Raw genomic sequence first — 18,118 nt, 5'->3', positions numbered from 1 at the left:
ATTCAGGGTGGGGGTCCCTGATGGATAGCACAGGGAGCAAAATGGGTTGTCTGGAATGGGAAGGGGAACGGGCAGAAATTTCCCTCCTCCGCCGCCAAAAGTAATGAATTTTTGTTTTCAAAAATACATGGTTGTGTATAAGCCAGAACCTTCAAATCAGAAGAAGGCCCGAGCCCTTTTGAAAGAGATCTGCAGAACAAGAAAGCAATGACAGAGACACTGGAGGAAGGGGGAAAGATGTTTTTCATTGCCTGGAGAGTGACTGGCAAACCTTCTGCCCAAGCTGGCTCTACAGCACCTAAAGTGCTGTTTATTCTCCATGCCAGTTAAACCGAAGTAGAAGTTCTTGTTGTCTGAATGGGAGCTAGGCTTTGGGCCCCCAAGATGCCCCAATTTGGGGATTATTTTCCATATATGTGTCTTATAGTGCAATCCTAAACAGAGTTACTCCAGTCTAAGCCTATTGGAATCAATGGACAGACTGGAGTAACTCTGTTTAGGATTGCACTAAGATGCATAGCTGTGTTAGTATGTCTGTAGCAGTAGAAAAGAGCAAGAGTCCAGTAGCACCTATAAGTCTAGCAAAATTTGTGGTAGGGTATGAGCTTTCATGAGCCACAGCTCACTTCTTTAGATACAGCTAGAATGTGAGTCCATCTGTCTTTGTATCTTGGAGAGTGGAGGGATTACAGAAGCCGAATGATCAAGGCCAGTGAATGACAACAGCAGGCATGATTGGATAGGGTGAAGTATGCAGAGGGGTGGTGGGTGTGGAGAAATCAGTGTGGAGAAATCAGTATGAGACAAGAAGCCTAGGTCTCGATTCAGTCCAGGTGGATGCATCATCTTGAGCTTCGTTATCAGTTGCAATTCAGCAGTCTCTCTTTCTAATCTCCCTTTGTAATTCCTCTGCAGGAGAACTGCTACTTTTAGGTCAGCAACTGAATGTCCTGGAAGGTTAAAATGTCCCCCCGCTAGTTTTTGAATGTTTTGGTTTCTGATGTCAGACTTATGTCCAGGATCGCACTGTTTGTGCACCCTCTCTCGAAGTGTAGAACTTCTGAATGTGGAACCGTTCAGGTCCAAGATTTTGTCCATTAAGCCTGAATTCACTGAGTAGATGTGGCATTCTAGTGCAGTATCAGGAGGACATTTCCGTGAGGAGCAGGATCCCATGCTGTGCATGTCAAAGGAGACATCGTGCGGGGCATCACATCTCCTAGCCAGGAGAAAATCATGAGGGCTAAGCAGCGGACGAAGGAGTGCCAGGGCCACAGGGGTGGGAGGGAAGATGTCGCCAACGGGGCCGTGAACTTGGGTGCTCACCAATCCCTGGTCTTTTGTGCAGTGTTCGAAGTCCTACTCGAGCCAGTTCCTGGACATCTTTGATGCCCACCACATGGCGGTGGATGCGGTCAACTGGAACCCTTTCCATAGCAAGGTCTTCATTTCCTGCAGCTCAGACTGGACAGTGAAGATCTGGGACCACACCATCAAGTATGTCCAGCCACCCTCTCTGCATTTCTTGCGTTGGGAGCGGGAGGGTGTCGGAGGCCGTGGGCCGATCCCTGCTGTTCAAGAGTGGTGGGAAACTTGGGGCAGCAGAGCTCGCCCACCTGAACCAGCCGTGATCCAAGCCGTGTCTACCAGGTGATCCTTATGCACAGCTTAACAAGCACGCTGTTACGGAGCGCACTGTCATTAAGGGTGATTTGGTAAACGTTATATACTTGGACTTCCAAAAGTTTTTTTAAAAAAACTTTATTTAAAAAAGAAGAAAAAAGACAATAAAAAGTGCATAAAAATCTTGAACAGAATACAGAATAATAGATTTAAGCTACAACAAAAAATATAAGCAAGGTATATAACGACACAGCTAAATTTCATAATATTACTCCTCTCCCTCTCCTTAATTACTTTTGACAAGGTGTGTTTGTGTGTTCCAAACATTTTTACATCACCTCTCCAGGTACTTGCCCAAGGTGAATGTACCAACTGTTGTTCATTATTGTACCTGCTCAGTGAATGTCCTACCTGTTGATAGTATTGTATTTCACTCGTGCTGTGAAATCTGCCTTGGATCTCCGTGAGAAAGGTGGACAATAAATAAATTAAATAAAAAATAAATGTGTCAGATGGCCCAGTATAGCGGCAAAACATCTCAAGCCCGTTTTGATGCGAGAAACCCTTCCCTCCCCCCTCTTCCCTCCTTCCTAGGCCCCCTTTCAGAAGTTGTCCTCCATCCTTGTGCTCCAGGCCCAGAGCTGTCTTGAGGTCAAGCCTTTATTTTTAACAGCCATTCCCTGCAGCTGCTGTGGAGGACCCGAATTGGTCTGGGAACCCTGGACCCAGCTCTTTAACAAACCTGCCCATCTTGACCCTTAGCGGCTGGGCCTCCTTGGCCCTGTCTGCAAAGGGCTACTATACAGCTCCATGGGAACTGTATGGACCTCCTTGCTTTAGCATTTCTGGCCCGGCTTCCTCTGTGAGCCCTTCCCTTAAATCTCTTGGCTGCCCTGAACACTCCCCGTTGTGTGTGATATGCCTGCCTGCCTGCCCTGATGTTTTTGCTTATGATCTGAATTGAACATGAACTGCTTATGTTCTGTTTCAACATTTCTTCAACTCTGTATCGGATTCTTACGAGTGCTACGTCTTTGTAAACTTGTGTTTATTTACCCCACGGCATCGTTTATGGAAATGTCCTTGATGCTGACTGGACTAATCTCACATTGGCTGATTCCGCAGATGTTGGATAATGTACTTCCAATCCTCTTTAGAGATCATTTGGATCTGAATTTTTCGAGTGTGAAACAAAAATCCACTTCCAAACGATAGCTGAAGTGCATTGAAAGTGTATTATCCAACGTGTGCGGAATCAGCCATTGTGTAATCTGCCTTGAGTCTCAGTGAGAAAGGCAAACTATAAATGACATGATGATGATGATGATGATGATGATGATGATGATGATGATGATGATGATGATGATGATGATCCCTGGATGTTGTGCCTGGGAGTGGATCCAGCCAAGACTTACTCGCCCAGTCCTGATTCCGCGAGTGCAGCATCTGGTCTCTCTCTTTGCAGAACTCCCATGTTCATCTACGACCTGAACTCGGCTGTTGGTGACGTCGCCTGGGCTCCTTATTCTTCCACAGTCTTTGCTGCTGTAACCACTGATGGGAAGGTAAGATGGTAGCCGTGGAATCTGCTGGCCCGGAACTGGTAGAGGAAAGACATTTGGGGTCTTAGAGATGGGGAGAACAGAGCCAAGTCAAGAGCACAGCCAGGTGGTAGTAATTCATCCAGACTGACCAGCCCACAGGGCTGTAAGACCTCTCCTGGCAGCCGCTAGCAAAGAGTCTCTCTATGCGAGACACTTTGGCACAGGTTCGTCAAGTGTAGGGGAAGACAATGTTCATCTTCGTTCTTCTGTGCCTCCACACATGGGGACTGCGCAGGCGCAGGCCAGCCGCCGGAGAATTTTCTAGAGCTTCCATGGCTCCGAAGGGGCCGTTTGTCGCGCGCCTCAGCGACCGTTTTCCCGCCCAAACGGTCACGTGATCCTCCAGCGACCAACGGCCCCTTCCCTCAGTTCTCTTCTTGCCGCCGCTTGGAGAGAACGTGAGCTTCGTTGCTCTGTGCTTTTTTGTGCTTCGTGCTTTATTCTGACTGATTGCTTGGCTTTTGACTTCGGACTTCGTGACCTCGACTATTCTTCGGATCTCGTTTTGGACTTTGTTGTGGACTCGGTAATTTGACTCGGACTGTTATTGACCTTCCTTTCGCGTGCCCCTGAAGATGGCCTCAAAGGCTCTCTTCAAGCATTGCCTCCAATGCCACACGAAAATGGCCAAGACCGATGGCCATGAACTGTGCCTGTTTTGTCTGGGGGACACCCATAATGTGTCGGCCTGTAAGATTTGCCAGGGCTTCACCAGCAAGGCCCGGCAGGAGCGCAAGGCCCGACTGAACTCCTCCCTGTGGCAGAAGGTCATGTCCGGAGGCGCTCCGTTGCCCTCCCCCAAGGCCGGCCCTAGCCCCTCTGCCGAACGGCATTCCAGAGCTGGCTCAGTGGCCTCCGCGAGGTCGGGGTCGAAACCGCGTCCCCCGAGTACCTCGGCGTCGAGAGCGGCCTCTCCAGCGCAGGGACCGGTGCGGCCGCCCCGTAGCGCGTCTTCTACCAGGTCGGATCCGAGACCAGCTTCGGAACCGAGGATCCTGGTACTGAGTCCCCGGTCGGAACCGACGACCGGTTCGATCCCGATCAAGGCGAAGAGGTCGAAGCCGAGGTCCCCTTCGAAGGCGAGGAGTGCGTCGGTTCCGAGGTCTTCTTCGGAACCAGCGAAGAAGAAGAAGAAGACCAAGCATCATCGGTCGCCGCGTCCCGCTCCTCAGGAGGAGGTCATCGTGCTTCCTCACACGCCTTCCCCTCACCTGGGCTCCCCTGAGCCAGAAGGCATCTCCGTGCCAGTGCCGGATCCGATGGCCTTCGAGACGGTGCCCGCGGAATTCTCGTCGGGGCCGGAGCCGAGCCCGCGCCGTCGGAGCCGACCATCGCTTGCCCTTCGGTCGCCGAGGCTGGAACCGAGCCCGTCTCCTCGTCGGAGCCGTCCGTCGCCTGTCCGTCCGTCTCCACCTCCGGTCGGTCGTGAGCGGCATGGTTCCGGGGACAGTGTCCGATCAGTCCGGTCCACTGCGTCCCGGCATCGACAGGCTTCCTACCTCCCCTCGCCATACCGTTGCCAATGGGAGGGGGCACCTGCGGGCTTCTCCGTGTCGGAACCGAGGCCTTCGACATCGAGGTCGGCGTGGGCTCCCCCTCCGCTCCAGGTTCCGGAATCCCAGCTCGGTTCCGATGAGGAGGATGTGGAGAGCTTTGGCGGCTACCAGTCGGAGTCCTGGTCCGAACCATCGCCAGCTGAGGAGCTAGTGCCATCTGCGGACTCCCCATTCGAGGACCTCCGCATCTACGCCGACCAGATGGCAAGGATGGCCCAGGCTCTAGAGATGGATATCTCTTCAGCGGTTCCCCAGACCAAGGACAAGCTCCTCAAACGTATTTACGGGGATAATCCGGCGTACGTTGGGTTTCCAATGCTCGAGGGTATTGAGGAAATCGTGGAGAAGGTATGGCAGGTGCCCTGTGATCAGCCTCCAACATCCAAGAGGATTGAGCAGCTCTACAAGATCAAGCAGGGTACCTGGCCGGCACTGGTGAAACACCCTCCACCTTCCTCCTTGGTCACGGAGGAATTCAACCCCCGACGGTCGGGTCACTCCTCGGTGCCTGCCGATAAAGAGGGCAAGAAGCTGGATGCCATGGGCAGGCGCCAGTACATCGTCGCTTCGCTGGGTCTGAGGATCGCCAACTACCAGACCATCATGGCAGGGTACCAATTGTACCTCTGGGAGAAGTTGGCATCCTACACTCGAGACCTCCCACCTGAGCAGAAGGCTGTCGTCTCCCTGTTGCAGACAGAGGCTGTCCGGCTGTCTAAACAGCAAATGAATGCTGGGAGTCACGCTGCCGACACTGCTGCTCGGGGAATGGCTTCGGCGGTGGTCCTCAGGCGCCACTCCTGGTTGCGGTCTATGGCCCTGTCCCAGGAGGTGCGTTCCAGGGTGGAGAGCATGCCCTTTGAAGGGGACTCGCTGTTCTCCAAATCGACCGACGAGACCCTGAAAAAGAAAAAAGAGGACAGGCAGACGGCGCGGTCCTTGGGTCTGGCTCCAGCGGACAAGCCCTCCTCCAGGCCACGGTACGCTCCCCGGTCCGGCCCTTACCACTACCAGGGCAGATACCAACATCAGCGGCCGGGCTACCAACAGTATCCTGCCTACCAGCAGCGGCCTTACCCTCCCGCACAACAGCAGAGGAGGCGTCGGCCCTTCAAGCCTCGTCCGGCGCAGCTACCGGCCCAGCAGAAAGATCAGCAGGGCGCCGGGAGGCAGTACTGACGGGTCACGCCAGCCGTATCCCCGGACTTTTCGGACAGACTGAGTCCACTCCTCTCTGAGTGGGAGTCAATAACATCTGACTCATGGGTCTTAACTATTGTTGAACTGGGATACGGGCTGGAATTCGTTGAGCTGCCTAGATGCAGTTCACCCCTGACAGCTGTCAATAACACTATGGCCGAGCTGGATGCGGAGATCGTGTCGCTCTTGGCCAAGGGTGCTGTGGAAGAATTGCCCTATGAGGACTCTGTAAAGGGTTTCTTCTCTAGGTTCTTCCTGGTCCCTAAGAAGGATGGGGGCTTACGTCCCATTTTAGATCTGAGGGGCCTTAATGCCTTCCTCAAGGTGACCAAATTCAAAATGGTTACGTTGGCGGCTGTGATCGCCTTGCTGAAACAGGGAGATTGGTTTGCGGTTCTTGACTTAAAAGACGCATACTTTCACGTGGGCATACGGAAGGAGCACAGGAAATACCTGAGCTTTGTTTACCGGCAAAGGGTTTTCCGGTATAAGGTGCTCCCCTTTGGCCTGTCCACTGCCCCACGAGTGTTCACTAAATGTGTGGCCCCTGTGGTTTCCTTCCTACGGGAAGAAGGCTGTACCATCTTTCCGTACCTCGATGACTGGCTCATCGTGGCTGAATCGGAGTCTAGGCTGGTGCAGGACATTGCCTTGGTACTTAGCACTTGCCAACGCCTGGGGCTCCTGGTGAACTTGGAGAAATCCAAGCTGGTGCCCAACTGCAAGGTGTCCTACATTGGTGCACTGTTAGACTCTGTGGAGGGTAAGGCCCTGCTCCCCTTGGAGAGGGCTCGGTCCCTAAGGGGTCTAGTGTCCATGTTTAAGAGGAACCGATTCCAGTCTGTGCGCACTATCCAGTGCTTACTAGGGCATATGGCAGCGGCCACCTCTGTGGTGCCTTTCGCTAGGCTGCGTATGCGCCCTCTCCAGAACTGGTTTGTGCGGAGGTACGATGCTCTGCTGCACCCTCCGTCCCTCAAATTCTCTATCCCGAGGGTCATCCTCTCCTCCTTGGACTGGTGGCTGTCTGATGACAACTTGTTTAAAGGGACCCCTTTTGGGTATCAACACCATGACATCACGGTTACCACTGATGCCTCTCTGTTGGGATGGGGGGCTTACTGTGGTGATGTGTCTGTGCAAGATGTCTGGTCTGACAGGGAAAAGACCCTCCATATCAATGTGCTTGAACTAAGGGCCATTCGTTTCGCACTTGTGTCTCTTACAGCACTGCTGAGAAATCGTCAGGTCTTGGTGCAGACGGACAACACGACTGCCATGTACTACGTGAATCAGCAGGGGGGCACAGTGTCCATGGCCCTGTGCCGGGAAGCCACGCTCACTTGGCAGTGGGCTATCAGGAACGGCGTGTCGCTCCGTGCTATACACGTGGCTGGGTCAGACAATGCCCGAGCAGATGCCCTCAGCAGGGTCCCTTTGCTGGACCACGAGTGGGAACTGAACGTAGAGTGCGTTGGGCCGATCTTCCAGATGTGGGGTCATCCAGTGATAGACGTGTTCGCCACTGCGGCGACCACCAAGGCCCACACGTTCTGTTCCAGGGCAGGGAGCGACCCCCTCTCTATTGGGGATGCCTTCCAGTTTACGTGGACGCAGGGCTTGCACTACATGTTTCCTCCGTTCCCCTTGATTCCCAGGGTCCTGTGCAAGATAGAGGAGGACGGGACGGACTGCATCCTGGTGGCCCCCTTCTGGCCACGGCAGGTTTGGTTCCCGAAGCTCCTGCGGATGTCCCAACGGACATATGTGAGTCTGCCCCCTCGGCAAGACCTTCTCCTAAACGGGAGCCTAGTCCACCACGATCCCAGGAAGCTGCACCTAACGGCTTGGCGGATCGTTCCTCCCCTGTAGGCTTTACTGACGAGGTACAGAGGGTCCTCCTGAATGCTCGTCGGCCATCCACTAGGCGCGCTTATGCGGCCAAGTGGCGCAGGTTTGAGCTCTGGGCACTGGCCAGAGGAGTGGTGCCCGAAAGCAGTCCCTTGGGGGTTGTGTTCGAGTATTTGTGCCACTTGCGTGGCCTGGGCTTGAAGGTGTCCTCCCTCAAGGTACACTTGGCAGCGATATCAGCTGCTCACGCCCGAGTTGAGGGTGCTACGGTGTTTTCTCACCCACAATCCCGCCAGTTCCTTAAGGGCATGTACAATCTTTACCCACCTGTGTCGGCGCCAGTGCCTCAGTGGTCGCTGTCCTTGGTGCTCTCACGTCTCATGTTGCCTCCATTTGAACCTATGGCTACATGCCCCTTGGATATGCTATCCTACAAGGTAGCATTCTTGGTGGCCGCCACATCGGCCAGAAGGGTCAGTGAGCTGTCTGCACTGCGGTCTGACCCTCCCTTTCTTGTGTTTCATCCCAACAAGGTGGTCCTGCGTCCCTGCCTCGGGTTCCTGCCCAAGGTGGTGTCCGCCTTCCACCTCTCGCAGGATATCTCACTGCCTGCATTCTTTCCTCAGCCTTCCTCTAAGGGGGAAAAGGCCCTCCATTCCCTAGACTTGAAGAGGGCCCTAGCCTATTACCTGGATAGGACGAAGGGATTCCGTTCCAGTCCTCACCTGTTTGTATGTTTTGGGGCCAAGGACAAGGGTAGCAGGGCTTCCTCACAGACCCTGTCTAGGTGGATTGTGATGGCCATTAGCAAGGCCTATTCCCTGGCAGGGGTGGCTTGCCCGCTTCATGTCAGAGCCCACTCCACGCGGTCCCAAGCATCCTCTTCGGCACTCCTCAGGGGGGTGCCCCTGGTTAACATTTGTAAAGCAGCCACATGGTCCTCTGCAGACACCTTTGTCAGGCATTACGCCGTTGATGTCAATGCGGAGCAGGATGTATCTGTGGCCAAGGCTGTCTTACACTCCCTTTTTTCCTGAGGGAGTTTTGGAATGACTTTCTTGGCGTACCTGTTGGGTACCCTTGAGTGAAAGTGTATATATGTACCTGGGGGTGTGTATATGTGTAAATATTGAGTATTTATGTGTCCTTACACAGTATTTTTACATAGATGTATATATGCATATCTATTTATTGTTGTTCTTGTTTGCTTAATAAAATTGTGTTGGACTTCACCCCCGCCTTCCTTATTGTGTGAAGCTTGGTACACTCCCATGTGTGGAGGCACAGAAGAACGAAGATGAAAACAGGGTTAACATACCTGTAACTTATGTTCATCGAGTTCTTCTGTGCTGACACACAACCCTCCCTCCTACCCCGCTGTGAACTCCAATGCACGATAATGTGATGGCTGTAACGGAAATTGGTGTTTTTAAGGTGTTGTGGCTGAAGTGTGTTGGTCAAGCGGCGGCAAGGGAGAACTGAGGGAAGGGGCCGTTGGTCGCTGGAGGATCACGTGACCGTTTGGGCGGGAAAACGGTCGCTGAGGCGCGCGACAAACGGCCCCTTCGGAGCCATGGAAGCTCTAGAAAATTCTCCGGCGGCTGGCCTGCGCCTGCGCAGTCCCCATGTGTGTCAGCACAGAAGAACTCGATGAACATAAGTTACAGGTATGTTAACCCTGTTTTAGCCAGGAAGCCTAGTTTAAAAAGACAGAGCTGGTGGAGATTGCTCCTCAGAGGGTTTGTTAATTTCATCTTCTCCTCCCCAAAGTCTCTGCCAGTTTTACCTCTCTAGTCTAAAACTGTGTGGGATCACAACCAGAGGGCAGCGAGGAATGGAAATGGGCTGGAGCTGCCTCCCGGAGCCAGGCTTGGACCTGGAGAGGTTATCATGGACTGAAGTTTCCCTTCTGGCATTTCACAGCCCCTTCACACAGCTCCAGTGTATAGCACAGCCTTTGCCCTGCCTCTGGCTCTGTCTTTTTAAACTACCCTCCCTGGCTAACATTGCATTTCCTGATACGTATCAGATGTCTTCTGTAGAGAGACTCTTAGAGAAGGGAAGAATAGAGTCAAGTCTGTTTGAGAGCCAGTTTGGTGTAGTGGTTAAGAGCGCGGGACTCTAATCTGGAGAGCCGGGTTTGATTCCCCACTCCTCCGCTTGAAGCCAGCCGGGTGACCTTGGTTTACTCACAACTCTCTCAGAGCTCTCTCAGCCCCACTCCCCTCACAGGGTGTTTTGTTGTGGGGATTAATAATAACATACTTTGTAAACCGCTCTGAGTGGGCATTGTTGTCCTGAAGGGTGGTATATGAATCGAATGTTGTTGTTAAGTCACAAGCACAGCCAGGTGGCAGTAACTGATCCAGACTGACCGGCCCACAGGGCTGTAAGCCCCCTGCTGGCAGTGACTAGCACAGTTTCTTCCCAGTACACAGCTGGCTTCTTCCAGGGAGGTTTTTTGGGGACCCGGCCTGGATCTTTCTCTTGTGCTTCCAGTTGTGAATTACAGTATCCAGTGGAGAGAGGGATGCTGAAGGCCTGTCTGAAAACGGAATGCTGCAATTACACTAAGAAGTCCTCCAGCTGTCCTATGGTTGGGCTGCTGCCTCTTTGATAAGCTCCATTCCACCCAGCGGTGATGCAGGGCTAACTGGCCCTGGAGGGACAGGGCTCCCCATCTTCCGGGCCTGGTGGCCTGGCTGGCTGATTCCGGATCCATTCTGCAGTCAAGCCACTATGCTTGAATCCAGCGTGCGCCCTGGAGTGACTTGAGCCCACAGTCGAAATCCCCGCCGACTTCCAAGTTTATAACAGGCAGGCGGATGGAAGGAGCACAACCTTATGCGGGAAATGGAGGACTGAGATTTGGTGGCGCTCAGTCAAGTAACGTTTTAAAGCAGGGCTGTGGAGAGAGGCCCGGTGGGCAAACCCTTTGTATCTCACCTTTATGGCTGCTTCTTGTTCAGACCTGTTGCCTTAAGCAATGTGAAACAGTGGGACAGGATGCCTGTCTGCACAGAAACTCCGGCATGCCTCCTGGAAGGGTTAAGTCTGCCCAGAAGCATGCTTCCGCTTTCCCCCAGAGACTGCTCTCCAGCTGGTTCTCACATGGCCTGAAGGGCTCTGCTTTTAGCACTTAAAGATCTGTGACTGACTCACAAGGAGGCTTTAGCATCCCATGGCTGCCACTCTTCTGTCTCAGATGCAGGTTTGTTTTGCAGCTGTTCGTAGACAAGCTGATTTAAAAAAAATGATTTGAAAATAGCAGTAATTTCTGCTTCAACTTGAGCTCCGAGCAGCCAGTAGGCATCAAATGGTCTGTTTTACTGCTGTGGCCCCTAATTGGAACAGCTCTTGATGTTGCTCATCTGTGTGGTCCAATCCTTGAAACAAACACAGGTCTTTCGACTGTATGCATTTTTAGGACAAAGTGGGGAAAGTTTGAGTGGCGATTTTTGCTTGTATTGCTGCTATTGCTTAATATTGTTTTCAAGTATCTTGCTGTACGTCACCCTAATAATTCAGTGGGAGAAACAGATTAAAATGGTAGAATATCTCTGGGATGTGACTGTTTTTCTCCCTCCAACTTGGGAAGGGAGGGGGGGCTGCCAGTATGAGCCAGGAAAACCCTCTCTCAGTTCACATTCTAGAGCAGGAGAAGCAGGCCAAAGTGGGGGCCTGCTTGAAGGGCCCCCCTCCACCCCTACAGGTGCCGTCTTGGCCTCAGTAGTTGTGGCTCTGTGCAGTGGTGTTGTTTAATTCCTTGATGCAACAGAGAAAACATTTCATGTCCGTTGCAATAAGAAATGCACACAAATGCAATTTTGTAATGGGATTCCTTCACAAATAGAGCAAATTGCATATTATACCGCGTCATGCACAGGAGAGTTCAGCCACCCACCCCGCTTCCGGCAGGGCCATCTGTTGCTTCAGAGATTAGGCATGTGCGTTATGTGCCATCAAATCGCTTTGGATTTATGGCAACCCTATGAAGTAATGGCCTCCAAATCATCCTGTCATTAACAGCTTTGCTCAGGTCTTGCAAACTGAAGGCCGTGGCTGTGCCAGTCGATTTCATGTTGGGTCTTCCTCTTTTCCTATTGCCTACAACATTTTCTAGTACTATTGTCTTTTCCAGGGAGTCTTGTCTTCTCGTGATGTGACCAAAGTATAATATCAGTTTAGTTATTTTGGCTTCTAGGGATTTCAGGATTGATTTGATCTAGAACCCACTCATTTGTCTTTTTGGCAGTCCATGGTATTCATTAAGTTCTCCCCCTACACCTTTCACCTTATATATCTGAAAGAAAAGGGGCTAGAGATAGACTTAAAAATGAAAACTGGGAATTCAGAGAATCTGTTAACATGCATTATTCTAATGTTATAGTGATATAACAATATTCAGTTGCTGATTTAAAAACAAAACAAAAAAGCCCTCATGAGTTGGGGAAAAGAAATGGCTGCCACGTGGGCAAGAAAACCCAAACTTTCCCACCCATATGGCAGGCTGGCAGCCATTCAGGCTTAACTGCTATCTTTCCCAAACTGTACAGTAAAACAGGTTCACAAAAAAATTGGTGAAAATTTGGGGAAACCCCAGGAGGACGCACAAATGTGTCACGATGCTTGGGGAAGCAGGGGAAAAAAGTCCCAGTGGGCATGACTCCATGGCCCCCATGGCCCTGCCCACAAAGCTCCAGACATGGCAACCCTACCCTGGTGCATGATGTCACTTCCACTGCAAACCAGAACTGACCTCATCATGCCAGGGGAGACCATAGAGTTTTGGGTGAATGCTGGCGCGTTACCCGACACAATGCCACCACTTTCTGTTTGTGACATCCTTGCTGTGGGGGTGCTGATCACCACTCCATTTCACCAGGGAATTTTCTCCCTCCACCCAGCTGAGTGATGGTGGAAAACGGGAGCAGGGGAGTAAGGGGTGGGACTCTAGGTGTTACCACGGCATAATTCTTGACTCCTCCCAGGAACTACAGCATACCCATTTCCCCCCCATATTGCTACAAGTAGAATGGTCAAGGAGAGCAGTGGTACCCTAGACAAAAAAAAAAGGCAGAGGCCATGCTAGGAGGATCAGACAGTCTAGGCTTGCCCCTGGACCCAAAGCAGAAGATTCTGCATCAATAAGAATATGGAGTGGTGAAGCCAGACGTGGTGAGGCACTGAGACATATCCGCCCCCCCCCCCCACCTTCCCCAAGCTCCTTGCTTTATGGACATTCAGAACGCTCTCTCTCCATATTATTCCCTTGCTGCCATTTTTATTATCCTGAGGAGGTGTAAGGAGGAGACAAAAGGGACTCCCTGTGCTTTGGGAGAACTGGCCCTTACTTAGTTTGTTTTCTTAACAGAGAATCAGTCGTTTAGAAGTGCGCCCCCCAAATGCACCATCCCCTTGGACTGACTATGTACTTCCTTATTTACACACTGCCTTTATACTCTGTCTTTCTCCCCAGTGGGGGAACCAAAGTGGCTTGCAATAGTCTCACCTTCTCCATTTTGTCCATTTTATCCTCCTTTTATGAGGTTGGTTGGGCTGAGAGGCTGTGACTGGGCCAGACTCACCCAGCAAGTTTGTGGCAGAGTGGGCATTCGAACCCAGGTCTCCCAGAGGCTGCCCCTTCTCCTGCAAGGCAAGCAAATGGTGTGGGCGCCTGCGCTGCCCTTTGCCTGCCCTGCGGGATGGGGTGCGCGGCAAGCCGGCCGCCCCCTGTCCCACGGGCAAGCGAAAGGCAGCATGGGAGCCTGTGAGGCTGCCCGCGCCATGCACCTGCCCCGCGGGATGGGGCGGCCGGCTGCCCCCTCTCCTGCGGGGCAAGCGAATGGCGTGGGCGCCCGCGCTGCCCTTTGCCTGCCCTGCAGGACAGGGGGTGCACTGCAAGCTGGCTGCCCCCTGTCCCGCGGGGCAAGCAAAAGACAGTGCAGCTGCCCATGCTGCCGCCTGCGCGCTCCGGCAGCTGGGAGCTGCTCCCGGCGCCCCCTCCCTGGTGGCGCCCGGGGGCAGACTACCCCCCTGCCCCCCCTAGATCCGGCCCTGTCTGACACTCTGTGACCCTGACCCCACACTTGCTCTCTTGATTCCCTTGCTCACGCATGATCAGGACACTCTCTAATCGGCCATGAGGGATCCAGCGGCTTTTAAGTATTGCTTAAACTAGACTCAGATTCATTTTTAATAGAAGCTTTTCTGTTCTGTGTCAGGGGAGGTGAGGATTCTTCATCAGCTTTTCGTTCAGAGACCTGACACTTAAGCAGCACAGTTCAATTACCACAGACAATTCAGCCCTGCCACCTCCTAATGAAGTACTGGCTGCATTTAATTGCTGGAAGAAATCTACTTTAATAGGATATCTAAATCTATAGCATATGCAGCCAGGCAACGCAGGATTTTTGTATTCAGAAATATTCACCAAATTGCCCAGGACAGAGAACTGTATCTTCCAAGAAATGAGAGGTACTCTTTTAGAAGAATCAAGTAAACGATTCTGTCTGTAGCAACTTTGGATTTTTCCAGGATGTTATACTGAGGTTGTTTGAATATGGCCTGCTTCTTATCACTTAGTGTTTTCCCAGACTGGCACATGTTGCATGGAACCCCTTCACAGAACACATCATAATGGGAACTCGCTGCCTCAAGATCTGGTGGTGGCCACTGGTTGAAACAGAAATTTTTAAAAGATTTAAACAGATTAATAGTAGCATACATTACCAACGTACCAACGAAGCAGGCGCTCCCATATGAGCTTGCCTGTGAATTAAGATCTTCTCTGGAGGCTTTATGTTGGGTACCCCTTCACTCAGAGGCAAGGAGAGGTGAAGTGAGAGGATATTCTCAGTGGTAGCTTCTTGACCGTGGGTTCCCGCAGTGGATAATTTCGGGTAGATAGTAGAAATGGACATGAGCCGGGAAAATGGTGGCTCGTTATGGTTCGTGGTTCGTCACATTTCACGAACAATGAACCACGAACCCTCATGAAATTGCTAAGTTCACGAACCGGTTTGTTTAGTTCATGAATATGTCACTTCTGGGACATCAGAAGGTTTGCACAAAGCCCATCCCACCCAATGCCTGGGAAACTGATTGATCGGTGCCAGGCTGTCTACAGTGCCAAACTGAAAAACGAACCAGCCTTAAAATTGTTGTGGTTCATCACGGTTTGTCAGAAATGCCCTCCGACAAACTGCTGGTTCGCAAACCAAAAAAACGGCCCAGTTGGTTTGTGATGAACTTTGGTTCGTATTTCAGTTTGTCCCCACCTCTAGTGGGTAGCCATATAGGTCTGCAGTACAACAGCAGGATTTGATTCCACTTGCACCAAGTGACCAACAAGATTTTCAGGGTCTAAGCTTTTGAGGGTTAGAGCTCCCTTGTCTGAAGAACAGAGCCATGACTCTCAAAAGCTTACACTCTGTAAATCTTCCATGAAGATGGTTTCAGGTGGCTGGCTGTATTGGTCTGTAGTAGAAGAGCTAGATTTGGGTTCAGCAGCACCTTAAAGACCAACTAGATTTCCAGGGTATGAATTTTCAAGAGTCAGAGCTTCCTTTGTCAGATATGAGGACGGCGTGGAAAAAGGAAGGAATGCTTATAATCCAAGCGGAGGATAGGTGTTGTAAATCAGAGATTCAGGAAGCTAGCTATAATACATAATTGTAGTTAGCTTGATAGACCCTGGGTGCAAAGTCCAGAAAATTAGTATCAGTAATGCGAGAAAAATCCTATGTCCTGATTGATGCGTTATAACCAGCTTCCTAACACTCTGATTTACAATACTGCCCCCAACCTCCTCCTGGATTATAAGGACCCCTTCCTTTTTCCACTCCTTGTATCTGATGAAGGGAGCTCTGATTCTAAAATCTTGTACCTGGGAAATCTAGTTGGCCTTTAAGGTGCTACTGGATCAAAATCTTCTCTTGTGTGAATCTTTTCTGGTCTCTAAGGTGGCACTGAATTCCAATCCTGCTGCTTCCCCATAGTGGTTTGTCTCATGCCTGACTTCAGATGGCCAAAACTTTTTAGTTTGCCCAGTCTTTTTAAAAAAAATTGCTAATTTTGTTCTATGTGCTGGTCTTTCAGATTGACTTGTTATTTTTGGCATATTAATGGCTCTTCATTGAACTGTTTCAGTGTGGAAGCCATAGGCTGAGAGACTCTGCTTGGTGGACGTCTGAAGGCCTTGAATGGTTACTGCTAGACTGAAAGCCAAACTAAACATCACCCTTTTTTTACGAGTTCGCTGCGAAGCCAATCTTGTCTTCCCTGCAGCCACACAGCAGCTGCGGCGAATGGCTTCTTTCAAAAAAGAAGAACCCAAACAAGCACGGAATGATGAGGGGAAGGGTTGCCAACCTCCAGGTAGTGGCTGGAGATCTCCCAGAATTACAACTCATCTTCAGGCCGTAGAGATCAGTTCCCTGGGAGAAAATGGCTGTTTGGATGGTGGACCATTATACCATGCAGAGGTGCCTTCCAACTCTCCTCCCTCTACAGGCTCCTACTCCAAAATCTCCAGGAATTTCCCAACTTGGAGCTGGTCCTCCCCAACTGTTTCCCCCCACACTGTGCACACGGGAGGAGATATTTCCCTGTTTCTTCTGCTCCACATACTTCGTGTGGAACAGCAGAAATGGGTAATCTCCCTCTCCTGTACTGTTTTCATGTGGGAAAATACTTTTAGGGGGGAGGCCAGAGCCCTCCCTCCACAGCGTCTTTTCCAAGCCTGTTTGGGCGCTCCTTTTTTAAAAAAGAAAACGTTCGGGTCCGTGGCAAACTTGTTAGAAAAGGTAACGTTTAGTTTGGCTCTCGAAAGGCCATTGGTCGGATCCAGCAGAGTTCACTGTTTCCTAGGAGACGGAGTAATTGGACAGTGAAGCCTCCGGACATCACAGAGCAGCATGCTACAGGGCTGGCTGCTTGCATCTCGACCAGATGTCCTTCTGACCAGTTCCCAACTCCGCCCCCCCCCCACCTTTCCAAGAAGGCTGTGGCTGCCTAATTGTGTTGCTCCGGATCCGTCAGCTCTTGGTCAGTCAAACATTTGGGAGTTGGCCCCTGCTTCACAGGCAGAAAGCTTGGAGCTTCCAGTAGCGGCCTTAGAGAGCTGCGGACAGGACCCAAAAGGGTGGAGAGGCCATCCTCAAATACAAAGGGGGGAAAGTGTTCAAGTTAAAAAAAAATACAGCACATACTCATTTTTGAGCACCAGCCTTCTTACTCAGAAATATTTTACAAATCTAACTGCTCATTTTACTCCATCCTTCTGTCAAGGAGCTCCTCTTCTTCCTGATTTTGTCCTCACAAAAGGTAGGCTAGGAGAGCGCGTAGCCCAAAATTACCCACTGACCGTCTCTCTACACAATACTTCTTACATGAGGACGCTCAAGTGAAGGGAGACGCAGTGTTAGCCGGGAGGTGTAGTTTAAATGCCGAAGGCTCTGTCAGTTTCCCCTCTCCACAGGAAGGTAGTTTGAAAATACAGAGCCCTATTGCTCCTCCAGGGATTTGTTAATTTCATCTAATTAACAAACGCTCTGAGGAGTGATCTCTGCCGGTTCTGTCTTTTTAAACTACCCTCCTGTAGAGAAGGGACATTGACAGAGCCTTCTGTCCTGTCTTTTTAAACTACACGTCCTGGCTAACATTGCATCTCCCTTCACTTGAGCATCCTTGTGTAAGAAGTATCATGCAGAGAGACTCTCATAAGTGAGGATTCGAACCCAGGCCTCCTCACTCCTGCTCTGACTCTCTATCGAGGACACCACACAAATAACTCTTGAGCCTTAAGAAGAGGTAGGATTTGTGCTTGATGGCTTGTATTCCAGCCTTGTGGTGTATTTTCTATTCTTGATCTATATCTGACAAAAGTACTTGATGGCTTTTATCCCTTTACCTTTTATAATGGACCTCTGCTGAGATAAAACATCCCCTCATGCAAACTTTAAAGGCTTGCAATGTAAACACAAAATGCACCCCAGAGGTAACATTAGCAAAAAAAAAAAGAAGCTGTTCCTACCTGAAACTTTTGCTTTAACTCATAATTTTCTAAAGAGCATTATTCAGTTTGCACTTTTGATTCCCCCCAGATTTCTGCATCTGAAGGAGAAATAGCATGGCTGCATGATAGGGGTGTGCACCCCCCCCAAATTTTTTTGGGAGAATTTTTTTTGGGGGGGGGGTTATCAGGCAGGATTTGCCATCCCAAAATAATTGTTGGAATTATTGTTACATCCTCTCCCTGAGACACACTGTCAGAAGGTGCAA

At 50.9% G+C, this 18,118-nt stretch overlaps 1 protein-coding gene across 1 annotated transcript in view; it reads left to right on the top strand.

Moving 5' to 3' along the window:
- DNAI1 (dynein axonemal intermediate chain 1) overlaps window positions 1-18,118 on the top strand; it is a 187,684-nt gene that overhangs the window by 105,714 nt on the left and 63,852 nt on the right. The window contains exons 17-18 of the mRNA XM_054986152.1: window positions 1,349-1,497; window positions 3,089-3,188. Coding sequence (XP_054842127.1) covers window positions 1,349-1,497; window positions 3,089-3,188 — 249 coding nt within the window. The remainder of the gene's footprint in view (window positions 1-1,348; window positions 1,498-3,088; window positions 3,189-18,118) is intronic.

Source organism: Eublepharis macularius, chromosome 8, assembly GCF_028583425.1.
Source record: "Eublepharis macularius isolate TG4126 chromosome 8, MPM_Emac_v1.0, whole genome shotgun sequence".
Lineage (NCBI taxonomy): Eukaryota > Metazoa > Chordata > Lepidosauria > Squamata > Eublepharidae > Eublepharis > Eublepharis macularius.
The sequence above is the reverse complement of the archived record's forward strand: the minus strand, read 5'-3'. Positions and strand labels throughout refer to the sequence as shown.